At 39.6% G+C, this 25,039-nt stretch overlaps 1 protein-coding gene across 4 annotated transcripts in view; it reads left to right on the forward strand.

Moving 5' to 3' along the window:
* pcgf5b (polycomb group ring finger 5b) overlaps window positions 1–25,039 on the forward strand; it is a 186,225-nt gene that overhangs the window by 146,574 nt on the left and 14,612 nt on the right. For all 4 annotated transcript variants that reach the window (XM_060842367.1, XM_060842364.1, XM_060842365.1 and 1 more), the window contains exon 8: window positions 2,978–3,067. In XM_060842367.1, coding sequence (XP_060698350.1) covers window positions 2,978–3,067 — 90 coding nt within the window. The remainder of the gene's footprint in view (window positions 1–2,977; window positions 3,068–25,039) is intronic.

Below are 25,039 nucleotides of genomic sequence, written 5' to 3' on the forward strand. Positions count from 1 at the left end.
GGATTCCCTCCAACAACTTGCCCACCACCAACGACAGGCTCACCGGTCTTTAGTTCCTTGGGTTTCTTCTTAACAGTGGCACCACATTTGCCAACTTCCAGTCTTCCGGCACCTCACTTGTGACAACCAGTGATACAAATATCTCGGCAACAGGCCCAGCAATTACTTCCCTAGCTTCCCAGAGTTCTATGGTACACCTGATCAGGTCCTGGGGATTCATCCACCTTTATGTGTTTCAAGACATCCAGCACTTCCTCCTCTGTAATATGGACGTTTTTCAAGGTGTCACCATCTATTTCCCTACGTTCTATATCTTCCATATCCTTTTCTACAGTAAATACAGATGTAATATACTCATTTTGTATCTTCCCCATTTTCTGCGGCTCCACACAAATCTCATGTCCCCTTTTTGCCCTCCTGATTTTCTTCTTAAGTATATTCCTACTGCCTTTATACTCTTCTAAGGATTCACTTGATCTATCCTGCCTATACCTGACATATGGTTCCTTCTTTTTCTTAACCAAACCCTCAATTCCTTTAGTCATCCAGCATTCCCTATACCTACCAGCCTTTCCTTTCACCCTAACAGAATGTACTTTCTCTGGATTCTCATTTCTGAAGGCTTCCCATTTTCCAGTCGTCCCTTTACCTGCGAACATCTGCCCCCAATCAGTTTTTGAAAGTTGGCCTTTCTCCAATTTAGAACTTCAACTTTTAGATCTGGTCTATCCTTTTCCATTACTATTTTAAATCTAATAGAATTATTGCAACATTTAAAAGGCATCTGCTTGGGTATGTGAATAGGAAGGGTTTGGAGGGGTGTGTGACTAGATTTGGTTGGCATATGTGGTCAGCATGGACAAGTTGGACTGAAGTGTCCGTTTCCGTGCTGTGCATCTCTTGACTCTATAAGAAGCAAAGTACTCATTTAATACTTCTGACGTACCCTTTGTTTTAGTGAGTAGGTTACCCTGCTTATTTCTCATTGGCCCCACTCTATCCTTCACTAATCTTTTAATATTAATATGTTTGAAGAACATTTTACTATTTGTTTTAGTGCAGCTTTCTATCCTTTCCTCATGCTTTCTCTTAGTCTTCCTTATTCTAGCCTTAGCCTCTCTCATGCATTTGAGATACTCTTCCTGATTTCTATTGTTGTTAGTATTCCAATATGCATCATTTGCTTTCTTTGTCTTTCTTAATTTTTTCATCAATATCATCAGTCATCCAGAATGCCCCAACTTTGGTTACACTGCATTTACTTTTCATGGAATGTCCCTAGCTTGCACCTATTCATCACTCTTTTGAAATTCTACTGTTTTTAATCCAGTGTTCTATCCACCAAAACACATTTCCAATCAAATTGCTTCTATTCACTGTTAGAACCCTAAAATCTGCTATCTTCTAATCTGGAATCTTAATCATTCAATGATTTTTATCCTTTTTTAAATTTTATATTGAATCTTATTATATTATGAATGCTATTTCTCAAAAACTCCCCACTTCTGACATTTTCCACTTAGCCTGCCTCATTTCCAAGGACCAGATCTGGCACAACTCTCGCTATAGAAGGATTGGAAATGCACTGTTCCAAAAAGTTCTCCTTCACATACTACAAGAATTTCTCCTCTTTCATCCCCACACTCTACCTTTCTCCTGGTCTATGATAGGGTAATTGAAATCATTACGTATCTCAATTCTACTTGTCCTGCCTGATCTGCCTAAAAATGCTGCTTCAACTTCCTCTTCACTCTTTGGGGGTCTGTAATAAATGCTGAACAAAGTCACCACTCCCTTTTTCTCACCTCCAACTAGATAGATTCTGAAAGTGCAAGCTGACGTCAGCTCTGAAGAAGACTTATCTAGACTTGAAACATTAGCTTGCTGTCCCTCCATGGATGCTGATCTACTCTGATTTCTAGTATTTTCTGTTTTAGTACAGATTCCAGCATCCGCAGTAATATGCTCCTATCCAGATTCTGATTCAGGAACTCCATCTCATTCAAGGGCGATGATACTATCTTTGACCACAACTGTTACACCTCCTCTCCTTTACCCACCCTGTGACTAGTAAAATCCTTAAAACCCACGATGTTAGGTTTCTAGTCCTGTTCCGACTTGAGTCATAATCCCATTGGAAGTGGATCACTTTGGATCATTTCTTTGTTCACTTTCAGCACTCAAGTCTTCCCTAACTTCTTTATCCCATTCCCGTCTTTTCTCTTTTTCACTCTTAAGTCCACCCCACAATACTACTTACTCTCCCACGCAAGAGATTAATTCCAAGAACTGACTCAATAATTGAAAAGCCTCTGTCAAAAATAAGGTTTTGCATAAAAAGGTGCAAATTACAAGTTGTGCAATAACATTGTATTATTTATCCATTAAATTGTCTTTAATCCCTTCTAGTAATTTCATGTGTATTCTTACTAGTAGATCAGAGTTTCTCCAAAAGCCAAATAGATTATAGAAGTGAAGCTGTCTGCTTAACAAAAGAATACCTTTACCTCTCTGCAATCAACATTCTACAAAAATGTATTCATAGAAGCCCTACAATGTACAAGCATGCCCTTTGGCCCATCCAGTCCACACCAACCCTTCAAAGAGCATCCCACCCAGACCTGCCCCCTACCCCTGTAACCCTGCATTCCACATTGCCAACCCACCTAGCTTGCACATCCCTGGACATTATGGGCAATTTAGCATGGCTAATCCACTTAACCTGCACATCTTTCGACTGAGGGAGGGAACGGAACACCCAGAAGGAAACCCATGAGGCGGGAATCGAACCTGGGTCCCTGTAAGAGAGCAGGGCTAACCACTGAAACATTGTGCTGCCCTTATTGCATTTTCAGATATCGCAAATTGCACAATTTTGTATTCTGCTTATAGGGCAGTTGTTAAAGAACAAAAGACTTTACGCTTGAAGAGGAATGCTAGTTGTTAGTAAAATAAATATGACTTTTCTTCTCTATAGCTCGATGTTCTATGCAATGGGGAAATAATGGGGAAGGATCATACAATGGAATTCATATATATGACTAGATGGAGGCTCAGAGCTGAAAATGTAAGTATGTGTAAATAGTTTTCCAATTTTTAAATTTTTATTGACTATATATTTAAAAATTAGTTTTTCATCATTGATTGTCAGGATCAATAGAGGCTTCATACCACACTGACAATGTTTTTTGAAAACAAAGATTGAATATGGCTTAGCTCCAATTATGTCATGAAACGTTATTTCTAGTTCCTTCATGCAACATTTTAAAATCTTTCTGAATAAGTAATATTGATAACCAAGTACATATTTATGTGCAAGAAGTACTGATGCCTTAAAATAAAGAACTGCAGATGCTGGAGATCTGAAACAGAAGCACAAATTGCTGAAGAAATTCAGTACATCTGACAGCATCTGTGAGAAGAAAGCAGAATCAACGTTTTGAGTTCAGCGACTCTTCATCGCTGATAGTAAATCAGGACAGAAGAAAAGTTGACTAATTGAAAATAAGAACTGACAGTAGAAGAAAATGTGTGAACTGTACTGAATGCAATGTATATAATGTGATAATGGGCCTAAGAGTACGTGAGAATGGGTGATTGTGCTAAAAGCAACCTATGTCATAACAGGACTGGGTGTGGGCTGGGTAAAAAACATGGATGAATGGAATCAGGTTGTAAAGTTATTGAACTCAATATTGAGTCTAGGACTCCTCGACCGATATTTGTCATCTTTTTATGGCAGTGATCTCTCCACCCTGTACATTTATTAAGCCCGACCTAAGAAGGCGGATCCAATTCATTATGGAGTCAAAGCAACAAGCAGAACTCTCACCCTTCCTCACCTTTGGCAAAGAAACTTCCCAGGGACAGAAATCTGATCCAAAGGATTACTAACCTGATATAAGAGGAAGGCCTGTTGAAAGGGAAACAGCTGGGTTGGAAGCGAAGGAGATTTCTGTTTTGATGTGCCTTCTGCAGATGCTTCCATTTGAAAAAAAACAAGTTGTGACCACGATGGACAAAACTTCCAGTTGCTACCTCCTGGTCAAATATCGCTTGTCTATTTCAACCTACCTGCAGCACTCTTGATAGGACTGATAAATACCACATAAGCTCCCAAGATTTCTTGCTAAAAGGACAATTCTACATTCGAGATTTATTATATAGGCCAGCACATTTGTTACACCCTGGGATATCTTTAGTGTAAACATTTCTTACAAGGTATTTTGAGCTTGTTGGCTTATTACAACTTTTGCTGATCTTAGCTGACATTACATATATTTTCTTTAAACTCCAAGTGAATGAAGTGATAAATATTGTCATATGTCCCCACCACAGCTTTTCTGAAGTTGTCTGAATAAGTACATTAATTTTCCATGCAAAAATACTTTGCTGCTATTATGATTGAAAAAAACAACAAATCTGCAAATGCCAGAAATCTGAAATGAAAAGAGACATTTTTGAAAATATGCAGCATCTGTGGAAAGAAGGGCACAAGTCAATTTAGATATGAACCTGCATTTGAAAGATAGGTGGATACTAATTGTATACAAATTGGATAACATTATTTTAGATCTTAAATTGCATACAGGTAAAGTTGCCATAGGGCTGCTCTCTCTATGGGTAAAAAGTGAGGTCTGCAGATGCTGGAGATCAGAGCTGAAAATGTGTTGCTGATTAAAGCGCAGCAGGTCAGGCAGCATCCAAGGAACAGGAAATTCGACATTTCGGGCATAAGCCCTTCATCAGGAATGCTGTCTCTATGGGCTTATCAGTGATAGGCAGCATGATTTTGTGCAGGGAAGGTCATGTATTACAAACCTAATAGAATTCTTCGAAGAGGTGACAAAGTTGATTGATGAGGGAAGGGATGTAGCTGTCATATATGTGGACTTTAATTAGGCGTTCCCCATGGTAAGCTGATGAAGAAGGTGAAGTCGCATGGGGTCCAGGGTGTTTGAGCTAGATGGATAGAGAACTGGTTGGGCAACAGGAGACAGAGTAGTTGTGGAAGGGAACTTCTCAAGATGGAAACCTGTGACCAGTGGTGTTCCACAAGGATCCATGCTAGGACTGTTGTTGTTTGTGATATACATAAATGATATGGAGGAAGGTATAGGTTGCCTCATTAGCAAATTTGCAGATGACACTAAGATTGGTGGAGTAGCAGATAGTGAAGGGGACTGTCCAAGAATGCAGCAGAATACAGGTAGGTTGGAGAATTGGGCAGAGAAATAGCAGATGGAGTTCAATCTGGACAAATGTGAGGTGATGCATTTTGGAAGATGCAATTCCACAGCGAAAAATACAGTAAATGGAAAAGCCCTGGGGAAAACTGATGTACGGAGAGATCTAGGTGTTCAAGTCCGTTGTTCCCTGAAGGTGGCAACACAAATGAGTAGAGTGGTCAAGAAGGCATACGGCATGTCAGAGTTGGCAGGTCATGTTACAGTTGTGTAAGACTTTGGTTTGGCCACTTTTGGAATACTGCGTTCAGTTCTGGTCATCACATTACCAAAGGGATGTGGATGCTTTGGAGGGGGTGCAGAGAAGGTTCACCAGGATGTTGCCTGGTATGGAGGGTGCTAGCTGTGAGGAGAGGTTGAGTAGATTAGGATTAATTTCATTGGAAAGAAAGAGGTTGAGGGGGACCTGATTGAGGCCTACAACATCATGAGAGGTGTAGACAGGGTGGATTGCAAGAAACTTTTTCCCAGAATGGGAGACTCAATTACTAGGGGTCACAAGTTCAAAGTGAGATGGGAAAGGTTTAGGGGAGATATATGTGGAAAGTTCTTCATGCAGAGGGTGGTGGGTGCCTGGATTGCATTGCCAGCAGAGGTGATGGGGCAGGAACAATAGTGTCATTTAAGATATATCTAGACAGATACATGAATGGGCAGGGAGCAAAGGAATACAGATTCTTAGGAAATAGGCGGCAGATTTAGATAGAGCAGAAGGATCAGCGCAGGCTTGGAGGGCCAAAGGGCCACTTTGTTCACATTGGAGAGAGAGGATGGGTGGTGAGTTCAATCTGAGGTTCACCATGCTCAGGTAAGGTTGGGACCTTCATGGTAACCTCAGCTAGTGCAGAAATTGAACCTGTGCTGTTGGCATCATTCTTCACTGCAAACCAGACATCCAACCAATTAAGCTAACCAGGTCCCAATGCAAGTTATAGTTATAGCCTCTGTTCCCATGATTTAATGCTTTTGGTCATTTAAGCTGAAGTGGGTTTTTAAATCCCAGTCTGCCTTGATTTCTCTCCTTCAGTGTGGTAGAAATCTAGTCAGGAGTGGAATTCGTGCTGAAATTCCATACTATATATGAAATAGGATCATCCAGAGATGATATGAGCCATAATCTTTGGATCTGTGACCTTGTTGTTTTGAATGTTATGGGCGATTCAGAGATATGAAATGGCATCTGCAATGTAAGTGTACATATTCTAGTGAGAGTTGCACGAGATGTCATTGTGGTAAGAGTGTAAGCACATAGTGAGCATGCACTGGAAGTATATAGAATAGGCAGTCATGACAGTTTCACTTGTATTAATTAAAGGGAGCATTGACAACCTTGACGCTAGTTGCTGACTTATTTCTACTGGTTTAAATATTGTGATTATTTCAGCGTTTGGTGACTCCCAGACTTAGTTAAAATTACAGAGTATTGTGAACACTTTTGAAGGACTTTGCCTTGACTTCAAGGATTCTGAACGAACCAGTTGCTCCCACATGTAAAGGCAGCAGTATGCATTCTCACAATGTCTAAAGTATGACAGGGAGATAATCCAGAGTAGGACAAACTACTTGAAGGGGGTACAGGAGGAAGAGACAAGCTTTCATCAGGAGGCTATATTGGACAAGGTATTCAGGGAACAATCCTTTGACCTAAACCTGAGCAAGAAATATTTTATATGATCTCTGGCCTTAATTCAGGATATACTCATTGAAGTCTACCTCCTGAAGTAGTCACAACTACAGTCTCAAGCAAGGAAAAGAAGTGGCTGTGAAGGTCACTATAATTATGAAGTTTGATCTGTCAGTCTATTTCCAGGCTTGGGCAAGCAATGCTTGTAACTTCATGTGGATTACTGACCATTGTTACGATACTTAATTGCATGAGCAGTGAATACATTTAACTTGCTCTTGGCAAAGAGCAGTGGGCAGAACAAGTATGCAACTTCACCAGGATTGCAGATTTCTCCATGTTATGGATACTTGGTAAGAGTCAGCTCTCAGATGTATTTCAATGAAAGGAATTCCATTCCCTGAATATACAGCCGGTGTGCGACCATATGCAGGGAACCATGCATATCAATGCCCCGGATTGACACAGCAGTCATAATGCCTTCATCCACATCCACAGTAGCTGGTTTCCTCCTTGTGCCATAATATTCAATGCAGGTTTGCCAATGCACCCAGCATTTCATTGGGCATCCCCAAAGGTGTTCCTCTGTAGCTCATTCTATTGAGGTGCTCATCTGAGTTCTTTGACCTTCGGTAAACTGACATATTTCACTGCCCTGCCCTGCTCCCAGATGATTTTCTCATGTCCAGGCTCCAGTGTCTCACTACCAGCATTTTCTCCTGTATGCTATCCACAAACAATGCAAGGTGTCAGTGTCTAAGCTGGAAGGTGTGAGAGGGAGATAAGTTTTTTTTCTTATTCATCACTGATTTCTTGGTTTTCAGCCAGCTGCTATTTCTCCGTGGCAGTATGGGTATGTGAAAGGACAAATACACAAAAGTCAGGCTGGGATAAAGTGAGGAAAGCAAGAGGTGCTTGCTTCCCTCATCTATAGTTTGTACATTAAAAAAGATTATGGGACGAAGGGCCAGTGGGGTGTGAGACCATGGTTTGGGATTGAAGGTACCAGCATGTTCTATTAATTCTGTGTGGTAATGGCTGCTCTAATGCTTGGCAAGCACCATCTTCTGCCTGGTAGTATGGACAAAAAACTGCAGATGCTGGAATCCAAGGTAGATAAGCTGGAGACTGGAAGAACACAGCAAGCCAGGTGACATCAAGATGTGGAGAAGTCAACGTCTTGGATGTGGGTTATACCTGAAACGTTGAATTCTCCACCTTCAGATGCTGCTTGGCTTGCTGTGTTCTTCCGGCTTCCTGCTTGTCTATGTAATATGGACATGCAACTACCCTATTAACATCCTGATGCCTCCATACATTATGTGCTACTTCTGCGAGAAAGTGAGTGTGGTGAAATGCTTTTGTGATGATTAAATGATTGGCACTGTGTGCAAACTATGAGGTGTTGAAGTGAGACTCATAACAGTGCTAATTGTGTGAGGGAAAAGTGAAGTGTAGTGATGAGATCCAAGTGGTGATTCATAGAGATTGTGGATAGGTCAGTGATGGGGTATGGTTCATTGATCATTGTGTAAGCTCTATAGTAGAATTGATGGCATTTGAAGAAGATAATGGCTATTTGTGAGAGGGCTTCGACCTTTTGCAGCATTGTATCAGTGCTTTAAGGGCATAACTCCTAGAATGAATAGTCATGGTCCCTAATCCCACTGGCTTTGCAAAGTTTGTTTGATTCCCTGTGAATTGGACAAACTTTTCCTAAACTTCATTTTCTGCATCACAACTTCCAGTGTGCCACTGGAAAATCTTGAAACTGCTCATAAAGTGCCATTAGTGAATATTCACCACACAAAAAACACTTTTACTATGATATCGAATAACCACAGTGCACTTCTTTAAAAGGTTACTGCTAGTCCGACACCTTTGTTCAGGTCTGTAGACATTCAATAGCATGCTTTGCACTGGCTGTGTGCTACAATCATTAAATTAGCAGGCAGCTCAATGTTGTGTGCTCTCTGCATCGGAAGCAATGAACGTTGGCTAATCCCATATATATATCATAATCCCTGCTCCAATTTTCAAACTGTGTCTGATTTTACTCCAATAAACTCTTAAGTTCTGTGCTAATGAGGACTTTTAAAACCACTGACAAATCCTGGTCTTGGCTCCTGTGTCTCATTCTTCAGGAAGTCATGGGATAGTCTAATTTAGCACAGGGCTTCTATCCAGCAAATAGCACTGTGATGAGTTAATAGTTATATCAGTGAGTGCCCGCATTAAAGTACAGTGCAATAATTCATTTTAATAGTTGCATTAATCCAGTTTGAGGAACATTCAAATTTCTATTCCATGAAATTTGGCAATGCCATGTGTCTGTCTTTCCAAAACCGTATACAGTAGTTAACTGTGCTCAATAGCAGCCCTCTTCATCTGCCTCAGCAAGATTGAGCCTTTCACAGGGTTGGCCATACCTCCTTAATGCAGTGAGGTGAGACTGTCTAACTGGTTATGTTTTATCAATCCAACTGCAGCTGGCCAATTATCTACCATGGCTTCTCTTCCTACTCATGCCTTGTTACCTCTTAAAACCCCAAGGATCTAATCTTGGCCTCAGCTATTTCTCATTAACCTGTTGTCCCTTAATACCCTCACTTTGAAGATACCATGTAAATTGCATATGTACATCGCTAACATCTAACTCTATTTCACCACCGTCTGTTTTGACCCTTGTACCACACTTTTTGACTCTGTATTTGAAGTGGTCCAACATAACTGGATTATACTTCCATAGTTCATTGTAAACCTGGTTTATGCCAATTAAAACTGTTTGGAGGTAACAGCATATTGTCTTTGCTGTTCATGTAGTTCTCAGGAAAAGTGAAGCATAGCCAGAATTGGCAATATTCATGCCAAGTCTTTTCCTCTATTATTGGAACACTGCCATAGTTTCTTCAAAGGATTAGATACTCTGGGTCATCTATCATTGTGTCTTATTCATGATACTATCTGATTAGCTAAATGAAGTTCTGACCAATATTATTGCAGTCTTTCTATGCTGATTCAGATATTCTGTCTTTAATGTTTGTTCACCTTTAATGTAAGCTCACCCTTTACTTTAGGTCCCCAGATGTTTCCATTTGTTGTTGAATTTCGCTTTTCTCTTTTCAGACAAGCAGTTTCAGCAACATAGGAACAGAACTGGGCCATTTAGCCTATTGTGCCTGCTCCATCATTTAATACAAATATTTCAATGCTTTTTACCCATATTATCCCAGGAATCCTTTATACCATTGGTGATGTAGTTACCAATCTGCAACTGTGTCAATCTTAATCTGTACTTCAAGCATGCTGAAAGACTGAGCTTCTCAGCCCTCTGGAGTAGAGAATTCCAAAGGTTCACCACCCTTTAAATAAAAGGAAATATCCTTAACCTGGTTCTAACTGGCATCCCTTTTATTTTCATATCTGGACCCCTATTTCTAAACTCCCCTACCAGGGGAAAAATCTTCCCTGCATCTATCTTGTATTGGTCTTTAAGTATTTTGTAGAGTACAATGAGATCATCTCTCATTCTTCAAACCTGTAGAGGATACACGCCCAATTTGTCCACTCTGTCTGGTGAGTGTTCATTACACTTTCTCCATAGCAGTAATATCTTTCCTGAGGAAAGGAGCATACAGTATTCCAGGTGCAGTCAAACCAAGATCCCACACAATTGAAGTAAGACTCCTCTATTCCTGTACTCAAAGCCTTTTAAAATAAAGGTTAACATTCCATTAGTTTTCCTTGTCTCTTGCTGCCCTGATATATTTGCCTTATATACAAGGTCACTGAGGTACATTTGTATATCTATACTTTACAACCTCTCACCATTTAAGAAATTCTCTACACATCTGTTCTTTATACCAAAGTGGATAACATCACATTTATCAACATTACTTTCTATTCGCCATGTTCTTGTCCGTTCACTAAGCCTGTCCAGATACTCCTGAAATCGCTTTATATCTTTCTCAATATGCATTTCCACTTAACTTTGTATCGTTTGCAGATTTGGAATTACTGTGTTGATCATCTCATGCAAATCTTTGATATATTTTGTGAACAGCAGGGAGGCCACATACTGATCCTTGCAGCACCTCAGTATTCACAGCCTGCCAATGTAAGAATAACTCACTTATTTCTATTCTTGTTTGTTACCTATTAACTAATACTGATGCCAATACATTACATTCTATCCCATGAGCTTTAAGTTTGCTAACCAACTGTGTGTAGGCGAATTTATCAAACCACTTGTGGAAATCTAAGCATACTACATTCATTGGCTCCCCATGATCAACTTTGTTAATAACATCCTCAAAAGATCCTACAAGTTCATCAATATAATTTCGTATTCACAAATCCATGCTGTCTGAAGATGTGCAGGTTAGGTGAATTGGCCATGCTAAATTTAAATTGCCCATAGTGTTCAGGGATGTGTAGGTTAAGTGCATTAGTCAGAGGAAATGTAAAGTAACAGGGTAGCGAATGGGTCTGGGTCAGATACTCTTCAGAAGGCCAGTGTGGACTTGTTGGGCCAAATGGCCTGTTTCCACACTGTAGGGATTCTGTGATTCAACATGAATATGGCCGATCAGATCATATTATCCAAGTATCCATGCATCACATTCTTTATAATAGGTTCTAGCATTTCCAAATCAATAGTATTTTTGAAGATAATCGCCAATGCATCAATTACTCCTATAGCCACTCATTCAACTATTAGGTCCCTGGGACTTACCAACTTTCATCTCCATTCATTTCTCCAATTCAGTGTTCTAACTAATTTCCTTCAACTTTTCATTCTTCCTAGTCACTTGGAACTTGATTTCTGGGAAATTTATTGTATCTTCCCAAGTAAAAACAGATAGGAAGTAAAAATTTTGCTTCTCTACCATTATTCTGTTTCCCATCATAAATTCTGCTAACTTTGCCTGTAATAGACCCAAAATCACCTTATCCAAATGTTTCCTTTTTATGTACTTATAGGAGCTTTTACAATCTTTTTTCACATTTTCAGCAGATTGGATTTCTCGTCTCCCTATCCTTACCAGTTTCTTGCTATATTCTAAAAAAACTTCCTGTTCTCAGATTTACAACTATTTTGGACAACTTATTAAGTCTCTTCTATTACAATCTTCTACTTCTTCTGTCAGTCACAGTTGACTGATTCTTCATATGTTTTTGCAGCTTGAAGGAATATATAATTGCTGTAAGCTATGCATTAGAATTCTTTAAATGCTATTCACTGTCTGTATATAATTTTTCAATGCATTTTCCCAGTCCATCTCAGCCAAATTTGTGCCTTGTGCCTTCATAATTTCCCTCATTCAAATTTAACACCCTTGCCTCTGATAGAATTATCTCATTTTCATGCATAATGTAACATTCTATCATTTTATCGTCATTCCTCCCTGAAGTTTCCTTTACAACAAGAATATTAAATGGTCCTTCTTAATTTCATAATATTCAATCTAAAATAGCTTGTCCTCTGGTCAGCATCATAATATACTACAAGAGAGAATTAATCTGAGAACACTACTACAGAAACTATCCCCTACAGCTTTAGTGCCCATTTGGTTTACCAGTCTTTACGGATTGAATCACCTACGATTACCGTGTTGCCCAATCTCCATGTTTCTCTCACCACCATTACTATTTGGTGGCCTCTAAGTGATGCCATCCAATATGTATTGCTCTTTGTTATTTCTTAGTTCTACCCAAACAGATTCTATGCATTGTTCTTCCAATCTGAGACCTTCCTTACTAATCCCATTGCTTATTATCAGTGCAACTCCACCCTCTTTTCCTTCTTGTCCATCCTAAACATAAAATATCGTTGAATTTCACTTCTCATTCTTGGTCAACATCTAGCAATATTTCTGTAATGGCAATTAGATCATACCCATGTATCTTGATTTGTACTTTTAGATAATCTGTCTTGGTGCAAAGCTGTGTGCATTTGGATAGAGTACCCTTAATCTTCTTGATGTAATTCAAAGCATACTTAGTTCCTGGCTTAGTCTCCCTGGTGATTTTTATTACTTCTTGTTATCAACTTTATTTCCTTCCAATTATGATTACCCTCAAGTCTCCGCTGCCTAACCAACCAGTTTAAACCCACCCTTAACAGCACTGGCAAATCTCCTTGTCAGGATATCAGTCCCGGTCTTGTTAGGATTCAACTGATCCAGCTTAGACAGGTCTCACCTGCCCTAAAACCAGTCTCAATTCTTAGAAATCTGATGTCCTTTCTCCTGCACCAATCCCTATACCAGTTCTTAAGCCAAAAGATAGGTGAAGAGAAATGTAGATCCCTCACAATGAGAAATAGGAGAATTTATAATAGGAGCAAAGAAATGGCTGACTAGCTAAATGCATAGGAGAAAGTGAGGACTGCGGATGCTGGAGATCAGAGCTGAAAATGTGTTGCTGGAAAAGCGCAGCAGGTCAGGCAGCATCCAAGGAGCAGGAGAATCGACGTTTCGGGCATGAGCAGGAATAAATGCATACTTTGGTTCTATATTCACAAAGAAGGAAACAAATATCATACCAGAGATGTTGAGGACTGAGAGGAGGAAATATTTCCTCATGCTGAGAGTGGTGAATCTGTGGACTTTGCTACCACAGAGAGCACTTAGGGCCAAAACATTGTACGATTTTAAAAGAGAGTTGGATACGGTACCTAGGGCTAAAGGAATCAAAGATTATGGAGAAAAAGCAGGAACAGGTTATTGAGTTGGATGATCACCCATGATCATGATGAATGGCGGAGCAGACTTAAAGAGCTGAATGACCTACTCCTGCTCCTATTTTCAATGTATTCAGTTGATCATACTCTGGTTCTTATGCTTACCCACATAGGGTGCTGGGAGTAATCCTGAAAACATAGCCCTTAAGGTTCTGTTCTTTAATTTCCTTTCATACGCCTTGAAATCTGCTTTCAGTAACTCACCCCACTTCCAATCAATGTTGTTTATATCAATGAAGACCATTATTTCTGTCAGATTGCCCTCTGTATCCATTTTGTAATAACCTTGATCTTGGCACACAATGCTGCAGTCATGTTTAATGCGATAGAAGTGCCTGTCTGCACCCTGTCTCTGAAATTCTTTATCACTATTGGCCTTTCAATATTCTTCTCCCCCCCCCCCCCTCTACCATGTAATCTTCTGCCTTGTGGATGATTGTTTTAACTTTACTTTGCTATTAGTATTATTCCTTACTGAAATCCAAATTGCTACCTCTTCTTTATAAATGGTACGTTTTATAGTTTTATATTTAATTTAATAACATCAGCTTCTCTTCAACAAAGCACTTACAGTTTTCCTATAATGTCACTCCTGTATTTTTGATCTCACACAGCCTGGCTGCAGCGTAGAGATGCATTCTGGCTATCTCTGTTCCTGGAAGGTAAGTGAAGACCTGAACCTGGCCCTCACTTTATCCACTACCCAAGCAGAGATGTCTCCTTCAGGTCAGGAAGATTCCTGATCACCCAATCCTCCTCTCACCTGCACTTCTCAAAGGTTTTTTCATTCTTTGATTAATCGTTCCCATTTCTCAAAAGTTGCATCCTGTCCTTGGCTGAATTAAGAGCAGTTTGCATTTGTTATGCCAGGTATTAGTTTGATGGTCACTCTGCAATGTTATTCAGCCTTCCTCTGTCTTCTATTGTGATGTAACACAGTAACATTGGGAAAAGGGGAGGTGCATAACTTCCATTTGTTAGGCCACCAGCCAAAGTCAGAACTAATAGCTAATTATTTACTGCAAATACTCTAATCCCAGGAGTAAGTTCAAGGCAGTTCTCTCTTGAATTTTCTCCTGGTTAATTCCATATCTTTGTTAACCTTGTGTGAGCCCAGCAGAGCCAGACATTATTCCACTTCCAGAAAAGGAATAAATTTTCTGCTTGCTGAATAACCTACCATTGTAAGGTAATTTTAGTAACCCTTCTGGACACTGCTTCATTTCCTAGCCAGGGTTTTAGCATTGACTCTTCAATCTCTTTCACTGCTTCTTTCAATTGAGCATTTTCAACTTCTGGTTCGCTTAATCTGGCTTTGATCTATCTGATTACCTTTTGACTCATTTCTTAAGCATTTTTCCAGCTTTATTTCATTGATCTGACCACTTCAACTGTATAAGCTGAATTCTGCAGAAATGCATGGCCATTTCTGGTGCAGCTTTCCCATTATTGTATTTGAGCCATCTCAGTCAACTGTAGGGTATTTGAAATAATCTTACTTTTGGAGCATTGTGATATTGTCCAATAAAAATGCAAGAACATTACATCAGAGATTATTGATTAATGAGATTGTTTCCGGGGGGAGTTTTGTTTCATTTTTTGCAGAGATTGAGAACGTGTTGCCTTTAAAATTGATGTATAGATTTGAGAAGAGAATTTCAGGGCATTCATCAGAATTATGAATTTACTCTGAACAAAAAATACTTTGTTTATTGTTTGACTATAATGTTTATGACTGTTCGCCAATGAAAAGAGCAATTACACATGTGTCTAAGAATGTTTGACCATGGCTAGCCATCAGATTTTAGAAGGATTGGCAGCCTCTTTGAAACTTGTACTCTGTCAGTGGCCAGTACTTAGAGACGTGAGTCAAGATGATAAAATCTTGTGGAGCTATTGAATGTCTGAAAAATACTTAAGATGTGGATTTTTGTTATATATCTGTATTGGCAGGTCTAGGCCATATAGGCTGCTTATTTATTGAGAAATTTGTTGTGACAGAACTACTACTGAATGAATACCTGAAATTAGAATTAAAACTACAGCACAGGAGGCAATGCCATTCATCATGATTATGCTGGGCACTGCATTCTTAATGTTTATTTCTTCTGTGTATTAATTGATCCTTCAGTTCTCTTAATATATTGGACAGAACTTCTACAACTTCAGGTTGGCAGACTTAGAGGTGGGAGTGCTGAGAAAATAACCAGGTGTCTGGATGACTCCCCACTGGAGGGATTTACCCCCCACTTTGAAAAGCATGCCTCCTCTCTGAGATTGAATGAGTTTTTTTTAGATTACTTACAGTGTGGAAACAGGCCCTTCGGCCCAACAAGTCCACACCGACCCGCCGAAGCCCATTCCCCTACACCTAATACTATGGGCAATTTAGCATGGCCAATTCACTTAACCTGCATATTTTTGGATTGTGGGAGGAAACCGGACCACCCGGAGGAAACCCACGCAGACATGGGGAGAATGTGCAAACTCCACACAGAGGTCATCTGAGGCGGGAATTGAACTGGGTCTCTGGCGCTGTGAGGCAGCAATGCTAACCACTCTGCCACAGTGTCACCCACTGTAAGATATCTCGACTTTGAGATGCACTTGCATTCTCTTACCTGCTGTACCAGCGCTAACCTCTCCTGAGCCTTCAGTGAAGTTGGGTCTCTGATTGGGCCAGCAGCATTGGGAGCCCACTTGCCATTTTTAATTGGATAGTGAACTCAGAAGAAGCCAAATATGAGACTGTGTCCAGGAAAATATCTTCTATAGTCTGGCTCCAAGCAGCCACAATCTCAGACTCTGATTTGATACTGAAGTTAGGAACCAGAGACTAAAAATCTTATTCATTTCCTCCAGAATGCCAGAGGTTTAGCATTGATGTAGCGCCATTGTTTCTTCCTGGTCAAAACATTCCCCAAACCCTTTCCTTTCCGAGTGAAGAACAAGTCAAGTGGACAAAATTAAATAAACAGTATTGTTGAAATAACCACTAAGTGCTTCGGCATTTGAAAAGAAAAATCCAGGTCAGCCTTTTGGGCATTGGCTATGCATTTTCTACTTTTGAAAATTGAATTAAACATTTTCTGGCAAGCGGTCTAACTGAATGTGATGTGAGGTTTTGGTGTTATTCTGTGTTCTTAGTGTCATGTGGCACATGACAATGAAGCCCAAAAGCAATTCATCAGAAAATCCAGGGGTTGCTCTAAAACCATGAGAGTTGTTTTCCTTACATGAAGCTTAACTGGTCAAGATGTACAGTAATCCCTATTTCATAACAAATATGGAATTAAAGACCTGATTGGAAATCTTTCTGTAAAATTGATCTATTCTCAACTTAATCAGATGTGCAAGTTGCTTATTCAGTCCACTTATGCATGGTAATCTCCCTTCAGAGGGGCAGATATATTTGAGTGTTTTAATATACAAGTTTTGGTCCTCTGATGAATCAATATAGCACAGAAGTGTGTGATGCATATATCTTGTATTTTATTCCTAGTTTTAGCTGACAGTTCAAGTTAACTGAAGCTTAAAAATACAATTTTATTTAGGGAGCATGACAAGTAGGGGTACTAAAACAGGTCACTCCAATCCCAGGTACTCTCTCTATTGCAAATGGACCTCTGCCAATGCAACTGTTGTTTTCTGGATTGCCTCCAGATATTCTACAGCCAAATAAATCTTTGTGCTTCATACTGTTTATGTTTGGTTACTAGATGTAGAAATAGGAAGTAACTAGAAACAGTGAAGCAAGTGTGTTGGAATTGTTCCTGGAAAAAAAAAGTGTTTCTTTTATCCACTTCTCAACAACATAAATAGTCCAAGCCGAATATTAATTCTGAGCCAATTTTCAATGGATGAATTAGAAATTTGCCTGTTGTTTCAAAATTGTAACATCTTAACTTGTAGGATCCATCTAAACCTTTAAACATCAAACTATTTCTTATTATTGACTATCTCTGTCCTAATTTACTGTAATTTGCAAAAATCTAACATTAAAGGAATGAGGACCTGAAAAGAGAATATAGGGAGTTAGGTTGGAAGCTAAAAGGCAGGACGAGCAGAGTAGTAATCTCAGGATTGCTACAGGGGTCATGGACTAGTGAGGCTAGGAACAGAGACCGAGTGCAGATGAACATGTGGCTGTAGGGTTGATGTAGAAGGGAGGGCTTCAGATATGTGGATCTTTGGGAAACCTTTTGGGGGAGGTAGGACCTGTACAAGAAAGAATCTGAACTGGAGGGGCAACATTATTCTGGGTGGGAGGTTTGCTGGAGCTCTTCGGGAAGGTTTAAATTAGTCTGGCAAGGGGTTGGGAAATGGAGCTACGGATTTGAGGATGGAGTAGGTAGTGAACAGCTGAATACAGCGTGCAGAGAGTTTCTGAGGAGGGATAGACAGTTGTTAGGGCAAAGTTGCAGTCAGTGTGATGGTTGAAGTGTGTCTGTTTTAACGTAAGCAGTATCAGGAATTAGGGTGATGAATGTAGAGCATGGATCGGTACTTGGAACTATGATGTTGTGGCCATTACAGAGACTTGGATATAACAGAGGCTGGAATGGTTGTTGGATGTTCCAAGGTTTAGATGTTTCAAAAGGAATGGGGACGAGGCAAAAGGGGTGGGGAAGTGACGTTGCTAATCAGGGATAGTATCACAGCTGCAGAAAGGGAGGTTGTCAAGGAGGGTTTTTCTACTGAGTTGGTATGGGTAGAAATCAGAAACAGGAAAGGAGCAGTCACTTTACTGGGAATTTTCTACAAACCACCCAATAGCAACAGAGACACAGAGGAGCAGTTTGGGAGGCAGATTTTGGAAAGGTGCAGAAGTAACAGGGTTGCTGTCATGGGTAACTTTAACTTCCCTAATATTTATTGGTACCTCCCTAGTTCAAATAGTTTGGATGGAGCAGTTTTTGTCAGGTGTGTCCAGGAAGGATTCCTGACTCAATATGTAGGTAAGCTGACTAGAGGGGATGCCGTATTGGATTTGGTGCTTGACAGTGAACCAGGCCAGGTGTCAGATCTCTCAGTGGGAGAGGGTTTGGTGATAGTGATCGCAACTGTCTGACCGTTGCTGTAGTGATGAAGATGGATAGGCGAAGGGTATGGGAAAGTATTTAATCGGGGGAGGGGGAATTACAATGGTATTACACAGGAACTGGGGTGCCTAAATTGGGAACAGATGTTCTAAGGGAAATGCAAGACAGAAATGTGGAGGTTGTTTAGGGAAACCTTGCTGATAGTGCTGGATTAATATGTCCCACTGAGGCAAGGAAGGGATGGTTGAGTGAAGAAGCTTTGGGTGACAAGGGATGGAGAACATTTAGTCCAAGAGGAAAATGGAAGATTACTTAAAGTTGGGGAGGCAAGGATCAGACAGAGCTTTAGAGAGTTACAAGGTAGCCAGGAAGGAACTGAAGAATAGACTCAGGACACCTAGACGGGGACATGAGAAAGCTTTAGCAGGTTGGATTTAGGAAAACCCTAAGGCGTTCTACATTTACGTGAGGAACATGAGGATGGTCAGCATGAGGGTGGGACCGATCAGAGACAGTGGAGAGAACTTGAGCCTGAAGCCGAAAGAGATAGGGGAGATCCTTAATGAATACTTTGCTTCGGTAGTCACTACTGAGGGGGACTTTGATCTTTGTGAAGATACCATGAAACAGGCTGATATGCTCAAACAGGTTGATGTTAAGGAGGAGGATGTGCTGAAAATTTTGAAAAACATAAGGATAGATAAGTCCTCTGGGCCAGATGGAATATTCCCAAGGTTTCTACAGGAAGCGAGAGAAGAGATTGCTGCACCTTTGGTGATGATTTTTGCATCTTCACTGTCCACTGGAATAATGCCAGATGATTGAAGGGTGACAAATGTTATTCTCTTGTTCAAGAAAGGGAATAGGGTTACTCCCTGGAATTACAGACCAGTCAGTCTTAGCTCTGTGATGGGCAAATTATTGGAGAGAATTCTAAGAGAAAGGATTTATGGTTACATGGAAAACCATAGTTTGATTAGAGATGGTCAGCATGGCTTTGTGAGGGGCAGGTCATGCCTCACAAGCCTTATTGAATTATTTGAGGATGTGACAAAATACATTAATGAAGACAGAGCACGGCATACATGGATTTTAGCAAGGTGTTTGATAAAGTTCCCCATTGTAGGCTCATTCAGAAAGTAAGGAGGCATGTGATACAGGGAATTTTGGCTGTATGGATATAGAATTGGCTGGCCCATAGAAGACAGAGGGTGGTAGTAGATGGAAAGTATTAGCCTGGAGCTCGGTGACCAGTGGTGTTCCACAGGGATCTATTCTCGGACCTCAACTCTTTGTGATTTTTATGAATGGTTTGGATGAGGAAGTGGAAGGGTGGGTTAGTAAGTTTGCCAATGATAGGAAGGTTGATGAAGTGGTGGATAGTGTGAAAGACTGTTATAGGTTGCAGTGGGATATTGATAGGATGCAGAACTGGGTTGATAATGCCAGATGGAGTTCAACCTGTAAAAGTGTGAAGTGATTCATTTTGGAAGATCCAATTTGAATAGAGTACAAGGTTAAAGGCAGAGCTATTGGCAGTGTGGAGGAATAGAGGGATCCATAGATCCCTCAAAGTTGCCACCCAAGTTGCTAGAGTTGTTAAGAAGGCACGTGGTGTGTTGGCTTTCACTGGCAGGGTGATCGAGTTAAGAGCTGTGGAGCTTATGCTGCAGCTCTCTCGAGCCCTGGTTGGACCACACTTGGAATACTGTGTTCAGTTCTGATGGCCTCATTATAGGACGGATGTGGAAGCTTCAGAGAGGGTGCAGAGGAGATTTGCCCGAAACGTCGAATTTCCTATTCCTTGGATGCTGCCTGACCTGCTGTGCTTTAACCAGCAACGCATTTTCAACTGCAGAGGAGATTTACCAGGATGCTGCCTGGACTGGAGGGCATATCTTATGAAGAAATGTTGAAGGAGCTCAGGCTTTTCTCATTGGAATGAAGAAGGATGAGGGGTGATTTCGTAGAAGTGTACAAGATTATGAGAGGCATAGATAAAATGAATAGACAGAGACTTTTTCCCAGGGCAGAAATGGCTATTACAAGGAGCATAATTTTAAAGTGATTGGAGTAGGGTTAGGGGAGATGTCAGGTGTCAGTTCTTTACACAGAGAGTGGTGGGTGCGTGGAATGTAGTGCCAGTGGTGATAGTGAAGTCGAATGGATTAGGGGCATTTAAGCGACTCTTGGTTAGGTGCATAGATGAGAGTAAAGTGAAGGGTATGGAGGTTAGTTTGATCTTAGAGTAGGATAAAAGGTCGGCACATCGAGGGCTGAAGGACCTGTACTGTGCTGTTGTACTACTTTGAACTCAAAGCAAGGAAGGCACAAAATTGCCATTGTGATTTTTTTTGTTCTTGTCTTTCCAAATATGTACACTAATGTTACACACAATATAAAACAGATGTTGCCTAATTTTATGTTGCTCTTCTGCAAACTACCATGTAATCAAAGTACTTAATAGGTGTTTAAGCTAATCAAGCTGGTAATTGGTTAACACATTAAATCAATTGAAACATACATTGCAAAAGAAAAAAAGAAAATATTTGTTACAGACTGTCAAGTTTTCAAAGTAGAACTCATGCAGCATGAATTTCAAAAATACGCTGATGGTTTCATTTAGAACATAGTTTTTGACTTTGTTAATTCCTGGTAATCAGTTGCAAGGCAACTGCTAATTATTACTTTAAAAATGTACTTCTACTAATTACTTTGTAATTAGGCCATGAGGCTGGTTAGAGTTTTAATTAAACATGGAACATTTTATCCAGCTGTGTGTATTTATCTGTATCCACTATTTTCACTTAGAAAAACCTTTCAACAAGGTGTAATAGATGAACCTGCTAAATTATAGTTTATTTATTTCTACTTTAAATAATATGTTGTTCAGAATATTTCTTTGTAAGAATAAGTGAATAATTAATCTACCATTTATTCATGCACTAAAATAATTTACTTCAATCAGCCATTCCACTTTAACAACTGTGAAATAACGAGAATAGACTATATTTCTTCCAGGTGTTATTTGTGACAGCCCAGATTTTATTGTAGACATGATGATCAACACTTGCCATTATTAAGAAATGAATTGGACAGTAGCTTCAGGCATATGTAGTTAGTCATGGAAGTTAGAAAATTACTGGTCGAGTTGCCTTGGCTCCTGCAAACATTTTGCCCAAATAATATCTCACCCAGAGTTGAGCATCCAAACACATGAAATGTATGAAGTTGTGACACTCAGCTATTAGAAAGCTACTAAGCTCAACTAAACTGTTGGGGTGTGTTCATTCAAGTAGTGCTAGTTAATTTTTAATGGCTTGATATGTCTTAACTACAGCAAATAATTTTTTCTACTCTTGAAAATTAATTTTACAGAGATAACTTTTCATTCCTTCAGGTTTTCATGATTGAATAATGATTCTAACATTGTCATCTTAGTTCAGATGCTGCATTGCTCAGTAAGAATTCCTCAATCTGATTGGTTAAGCAGACACACCATTTTTGTCCTATTCAAGTTTGTTCACTGTTGACCAACACCCAAGCTAATTGCACAGAAAAGTGCATGAAAAGGAGTGGAAACACAAAATTATTATCAATAAACAAAGTTTTCTATCATGCTTATAAGATGTTTCCTGACCATAATGTAAAAGAAAAGCTCCTATTTGGAGAAACATAAACAATCTTGGATTATGTGTTCATGCAAAGAACTCGTGTTGTAATGACAGAATAGCAAGATTTGGAAATTGTGTCATATCATTGACTGTCCTGTTATATATCATCTTCTTAGTTCCTCAAAGTTCCATTCCGTGACAACTTGTTTGCTTTTTACATACCAGTAGAAGGTTTTTTGAGTTAAGATGTAGATTTAGTCCTACTCTTTTCTCGGAGACTCTTTTTGTGATTCTTAAGTAACTCTTCAATACCCTTCTTAATTTATTATATTTGGTGTGGTTCTTGCAAGAAGAATTTACCTCACATGCAGCGTACTCCCTTTTGTTTTTCATCATGTTCCCTCTGTTTGGAATGTACCAGAAACATCTCTTACTTAAAGATCACCCATTAATATTTCATTTCTTGTCTGTCTTTCATTCTATTTACTCCTGCTTGGACCTCTTACATCCCACTGAAGTTAGTTATTTTCCAATTTTGATGTTCTATTTTAGATTGTTCCTTGATCTTCTGTTCTAAATCTTACAATACAATCTTCAGACTTAAACCAAGTGCTGAACTCTTTCCCAGCACCAAATCTAGCTTCTCCAATATATCCTTGTAATTAAAGGCCCTCATCCCTGGACCCATTCTCATACCATAAATCTTTTATGAAAATTCCCTAACACCTCCATATCCTTCATAATGTTCAGTGCTAGGAGTTTGTTTTATTCATTCATGAAATGTGGATATCACTGGCTAGGCCAGTATTTTTGCCCATCCAGAATTCTGCTGGAGAAGGTAGTGGTGAACAGTTAAGATTCAATGACATTACTGTGGATCTGCAGTCATGTATAGCCTAGAACAAGTAAGCACAGCAGATCTCATTCCCTAAAAGACAGTAGTGAACCAGGTGGATTTTTATAATTGGTAATGGTTACAAGATCACCATTAATCTAACTTTTAATTCCAGATTCTTTTGAATCTAAAGTTCGTCTTCTGTTCTTCTGAGATTTGACTTAATGTCCCCAGAGCATTAGCCCTTAGCTCTGGATTAGTGGTCCAGTGTCATTATCAGTAGAGCACCAGACCTACTAATTGAATGCAACACGCCACTTCAGATAGAATGTGTTTTATAAGGGTTCATAAAAACTTTTACACTTTATGCCTCTGTTACAAAGCCCAGGATCCGCCGATGCCATTTAAACTACATGCTCATCAAACTCTGCCACTGTCAACAATATGTGCATATGAAATCCTAGGTCACTAGGTTCTTGTACCTTTCTTATAATTGTACTCTTTATTTTACATCACCTTCCTACCAAAATGTATCACTTTGTACTTCTCTATATTAAATCTCAGCTGCCATGTACTGAATGTTGTTATGGCCAGGTGAAGTTAAAAAGCAGAACTTCAAAGGTAGCAATCTCTGGATGACTCCTGGTGCCACATTCTAATTAGAGTAGGAATAAGAAGATAAATAAATCAATGTCTGAGGAAATAGTGCAGTGGGCAAGGTTTCAGATTTTTGGATCATTGGGATCTCTTCTTGGGCAGAGAAGACCTGCTGAAAAGGAACGGATTTCACCTGAAATGGAATGGGACCAATATCCTGGAGGAGGGTTTTGCTAGTGCTATTCAGGAACCTGTAAACTAGATGTACAGCATGGAACAGACTTTTCAGTCCAACTTAGGTACGCTGACCAGATATCCTAAATTAATCTAGTCTCAATTACCAGTATTTGACCCATATCCCTCTAAACCCTTCCTGTTCATATACCCATCCAGATGGCTTTTAATTGTCGTAATTGTACCAGCCCCCCACTTCCTCTGGCAAGTTATTCCATACATGCACTACCCTCCATGTGAAAACGTTGCCCCTTAGGTCCATTTTAAATCTTTCCCTTCTCATTTTAAACCTATGCCCTCTAGTTTTAGACTCCTGCACCCGGGGAAAAAACCTTGTCTATTTACCCTATTTTTCTGACACGGGGTAGATCCCCTCTGTTAATTTTAAACCAGTAACGCAGAAAAGATTATCCCCTGCAAAATGAATTAAAGTAAAAAGTAACAAGCTTAACAGAGAATAATTAACTAACAAGTACTTACAACTCCTTCCTCTAATCTATCTTTTACTTTCCCTTCTATAATACTAGACTGATAAACCCCTGATTAAGATTTACCACAAATTCAAATTTCAAAACCAGGCAGTTGTCGAATATTCTCTTTGTATCCTCCTCTGGAGACGTTCTTCTTAGGATTTCTCTTTCACAGGCTGTTGATAGATAAAGGTACCTTTAAGAGAGCTGTTTTTTGGACAGTTTGTACATGCTGTTAGCTTAGCAGTTCTTTCTCAACTGTTCAGGTTTTCCCGGTCTTATTGTCATTGGCTTTTAATATTGTCAATATTCTAAATTCAAACTTGATTGGAGTTTGGTATTTTTAGGGTATAATTTAAAAAGGAGAAAGTGAGGTCTGCAGATGCTGGAGATCATGCCCGAAACGTCGAATTTCCTGTTCCTTGGATGCTGCCTGACCTGCTGCGCTTTTCCAGCAACACATTTTCAGCTATAATTTAAAAAGAGCAAGTTAATTAGAAAAGGCAGGCAAGACCACGTCAGAGAATGTAGTAACTCTGAAGAATTAAGTTGCAATTATTTCAATGCAAGGTGCCTTACAGATAAACCAGACGATTTCAGGCCATATATGGAACATGGAAATGGAATGTTAT

This window comes from Hemiscyllium ocellatum, chromosome 22 (assembly GCF_020745735.1).
Source record: "Hemiscyllium ocellatum isolate sHemOce1 chromosome 22, sHemOce1.pat.X.cur, whole genome shotgun sequence".
Lineage (NCBI taxonomy): Eukaryota > Metazoa > Chordata > Chondrichthyes > Orectolobiformes > Hemiscylliidae > Hemiscyllium > Hemiscyllium ocellatum.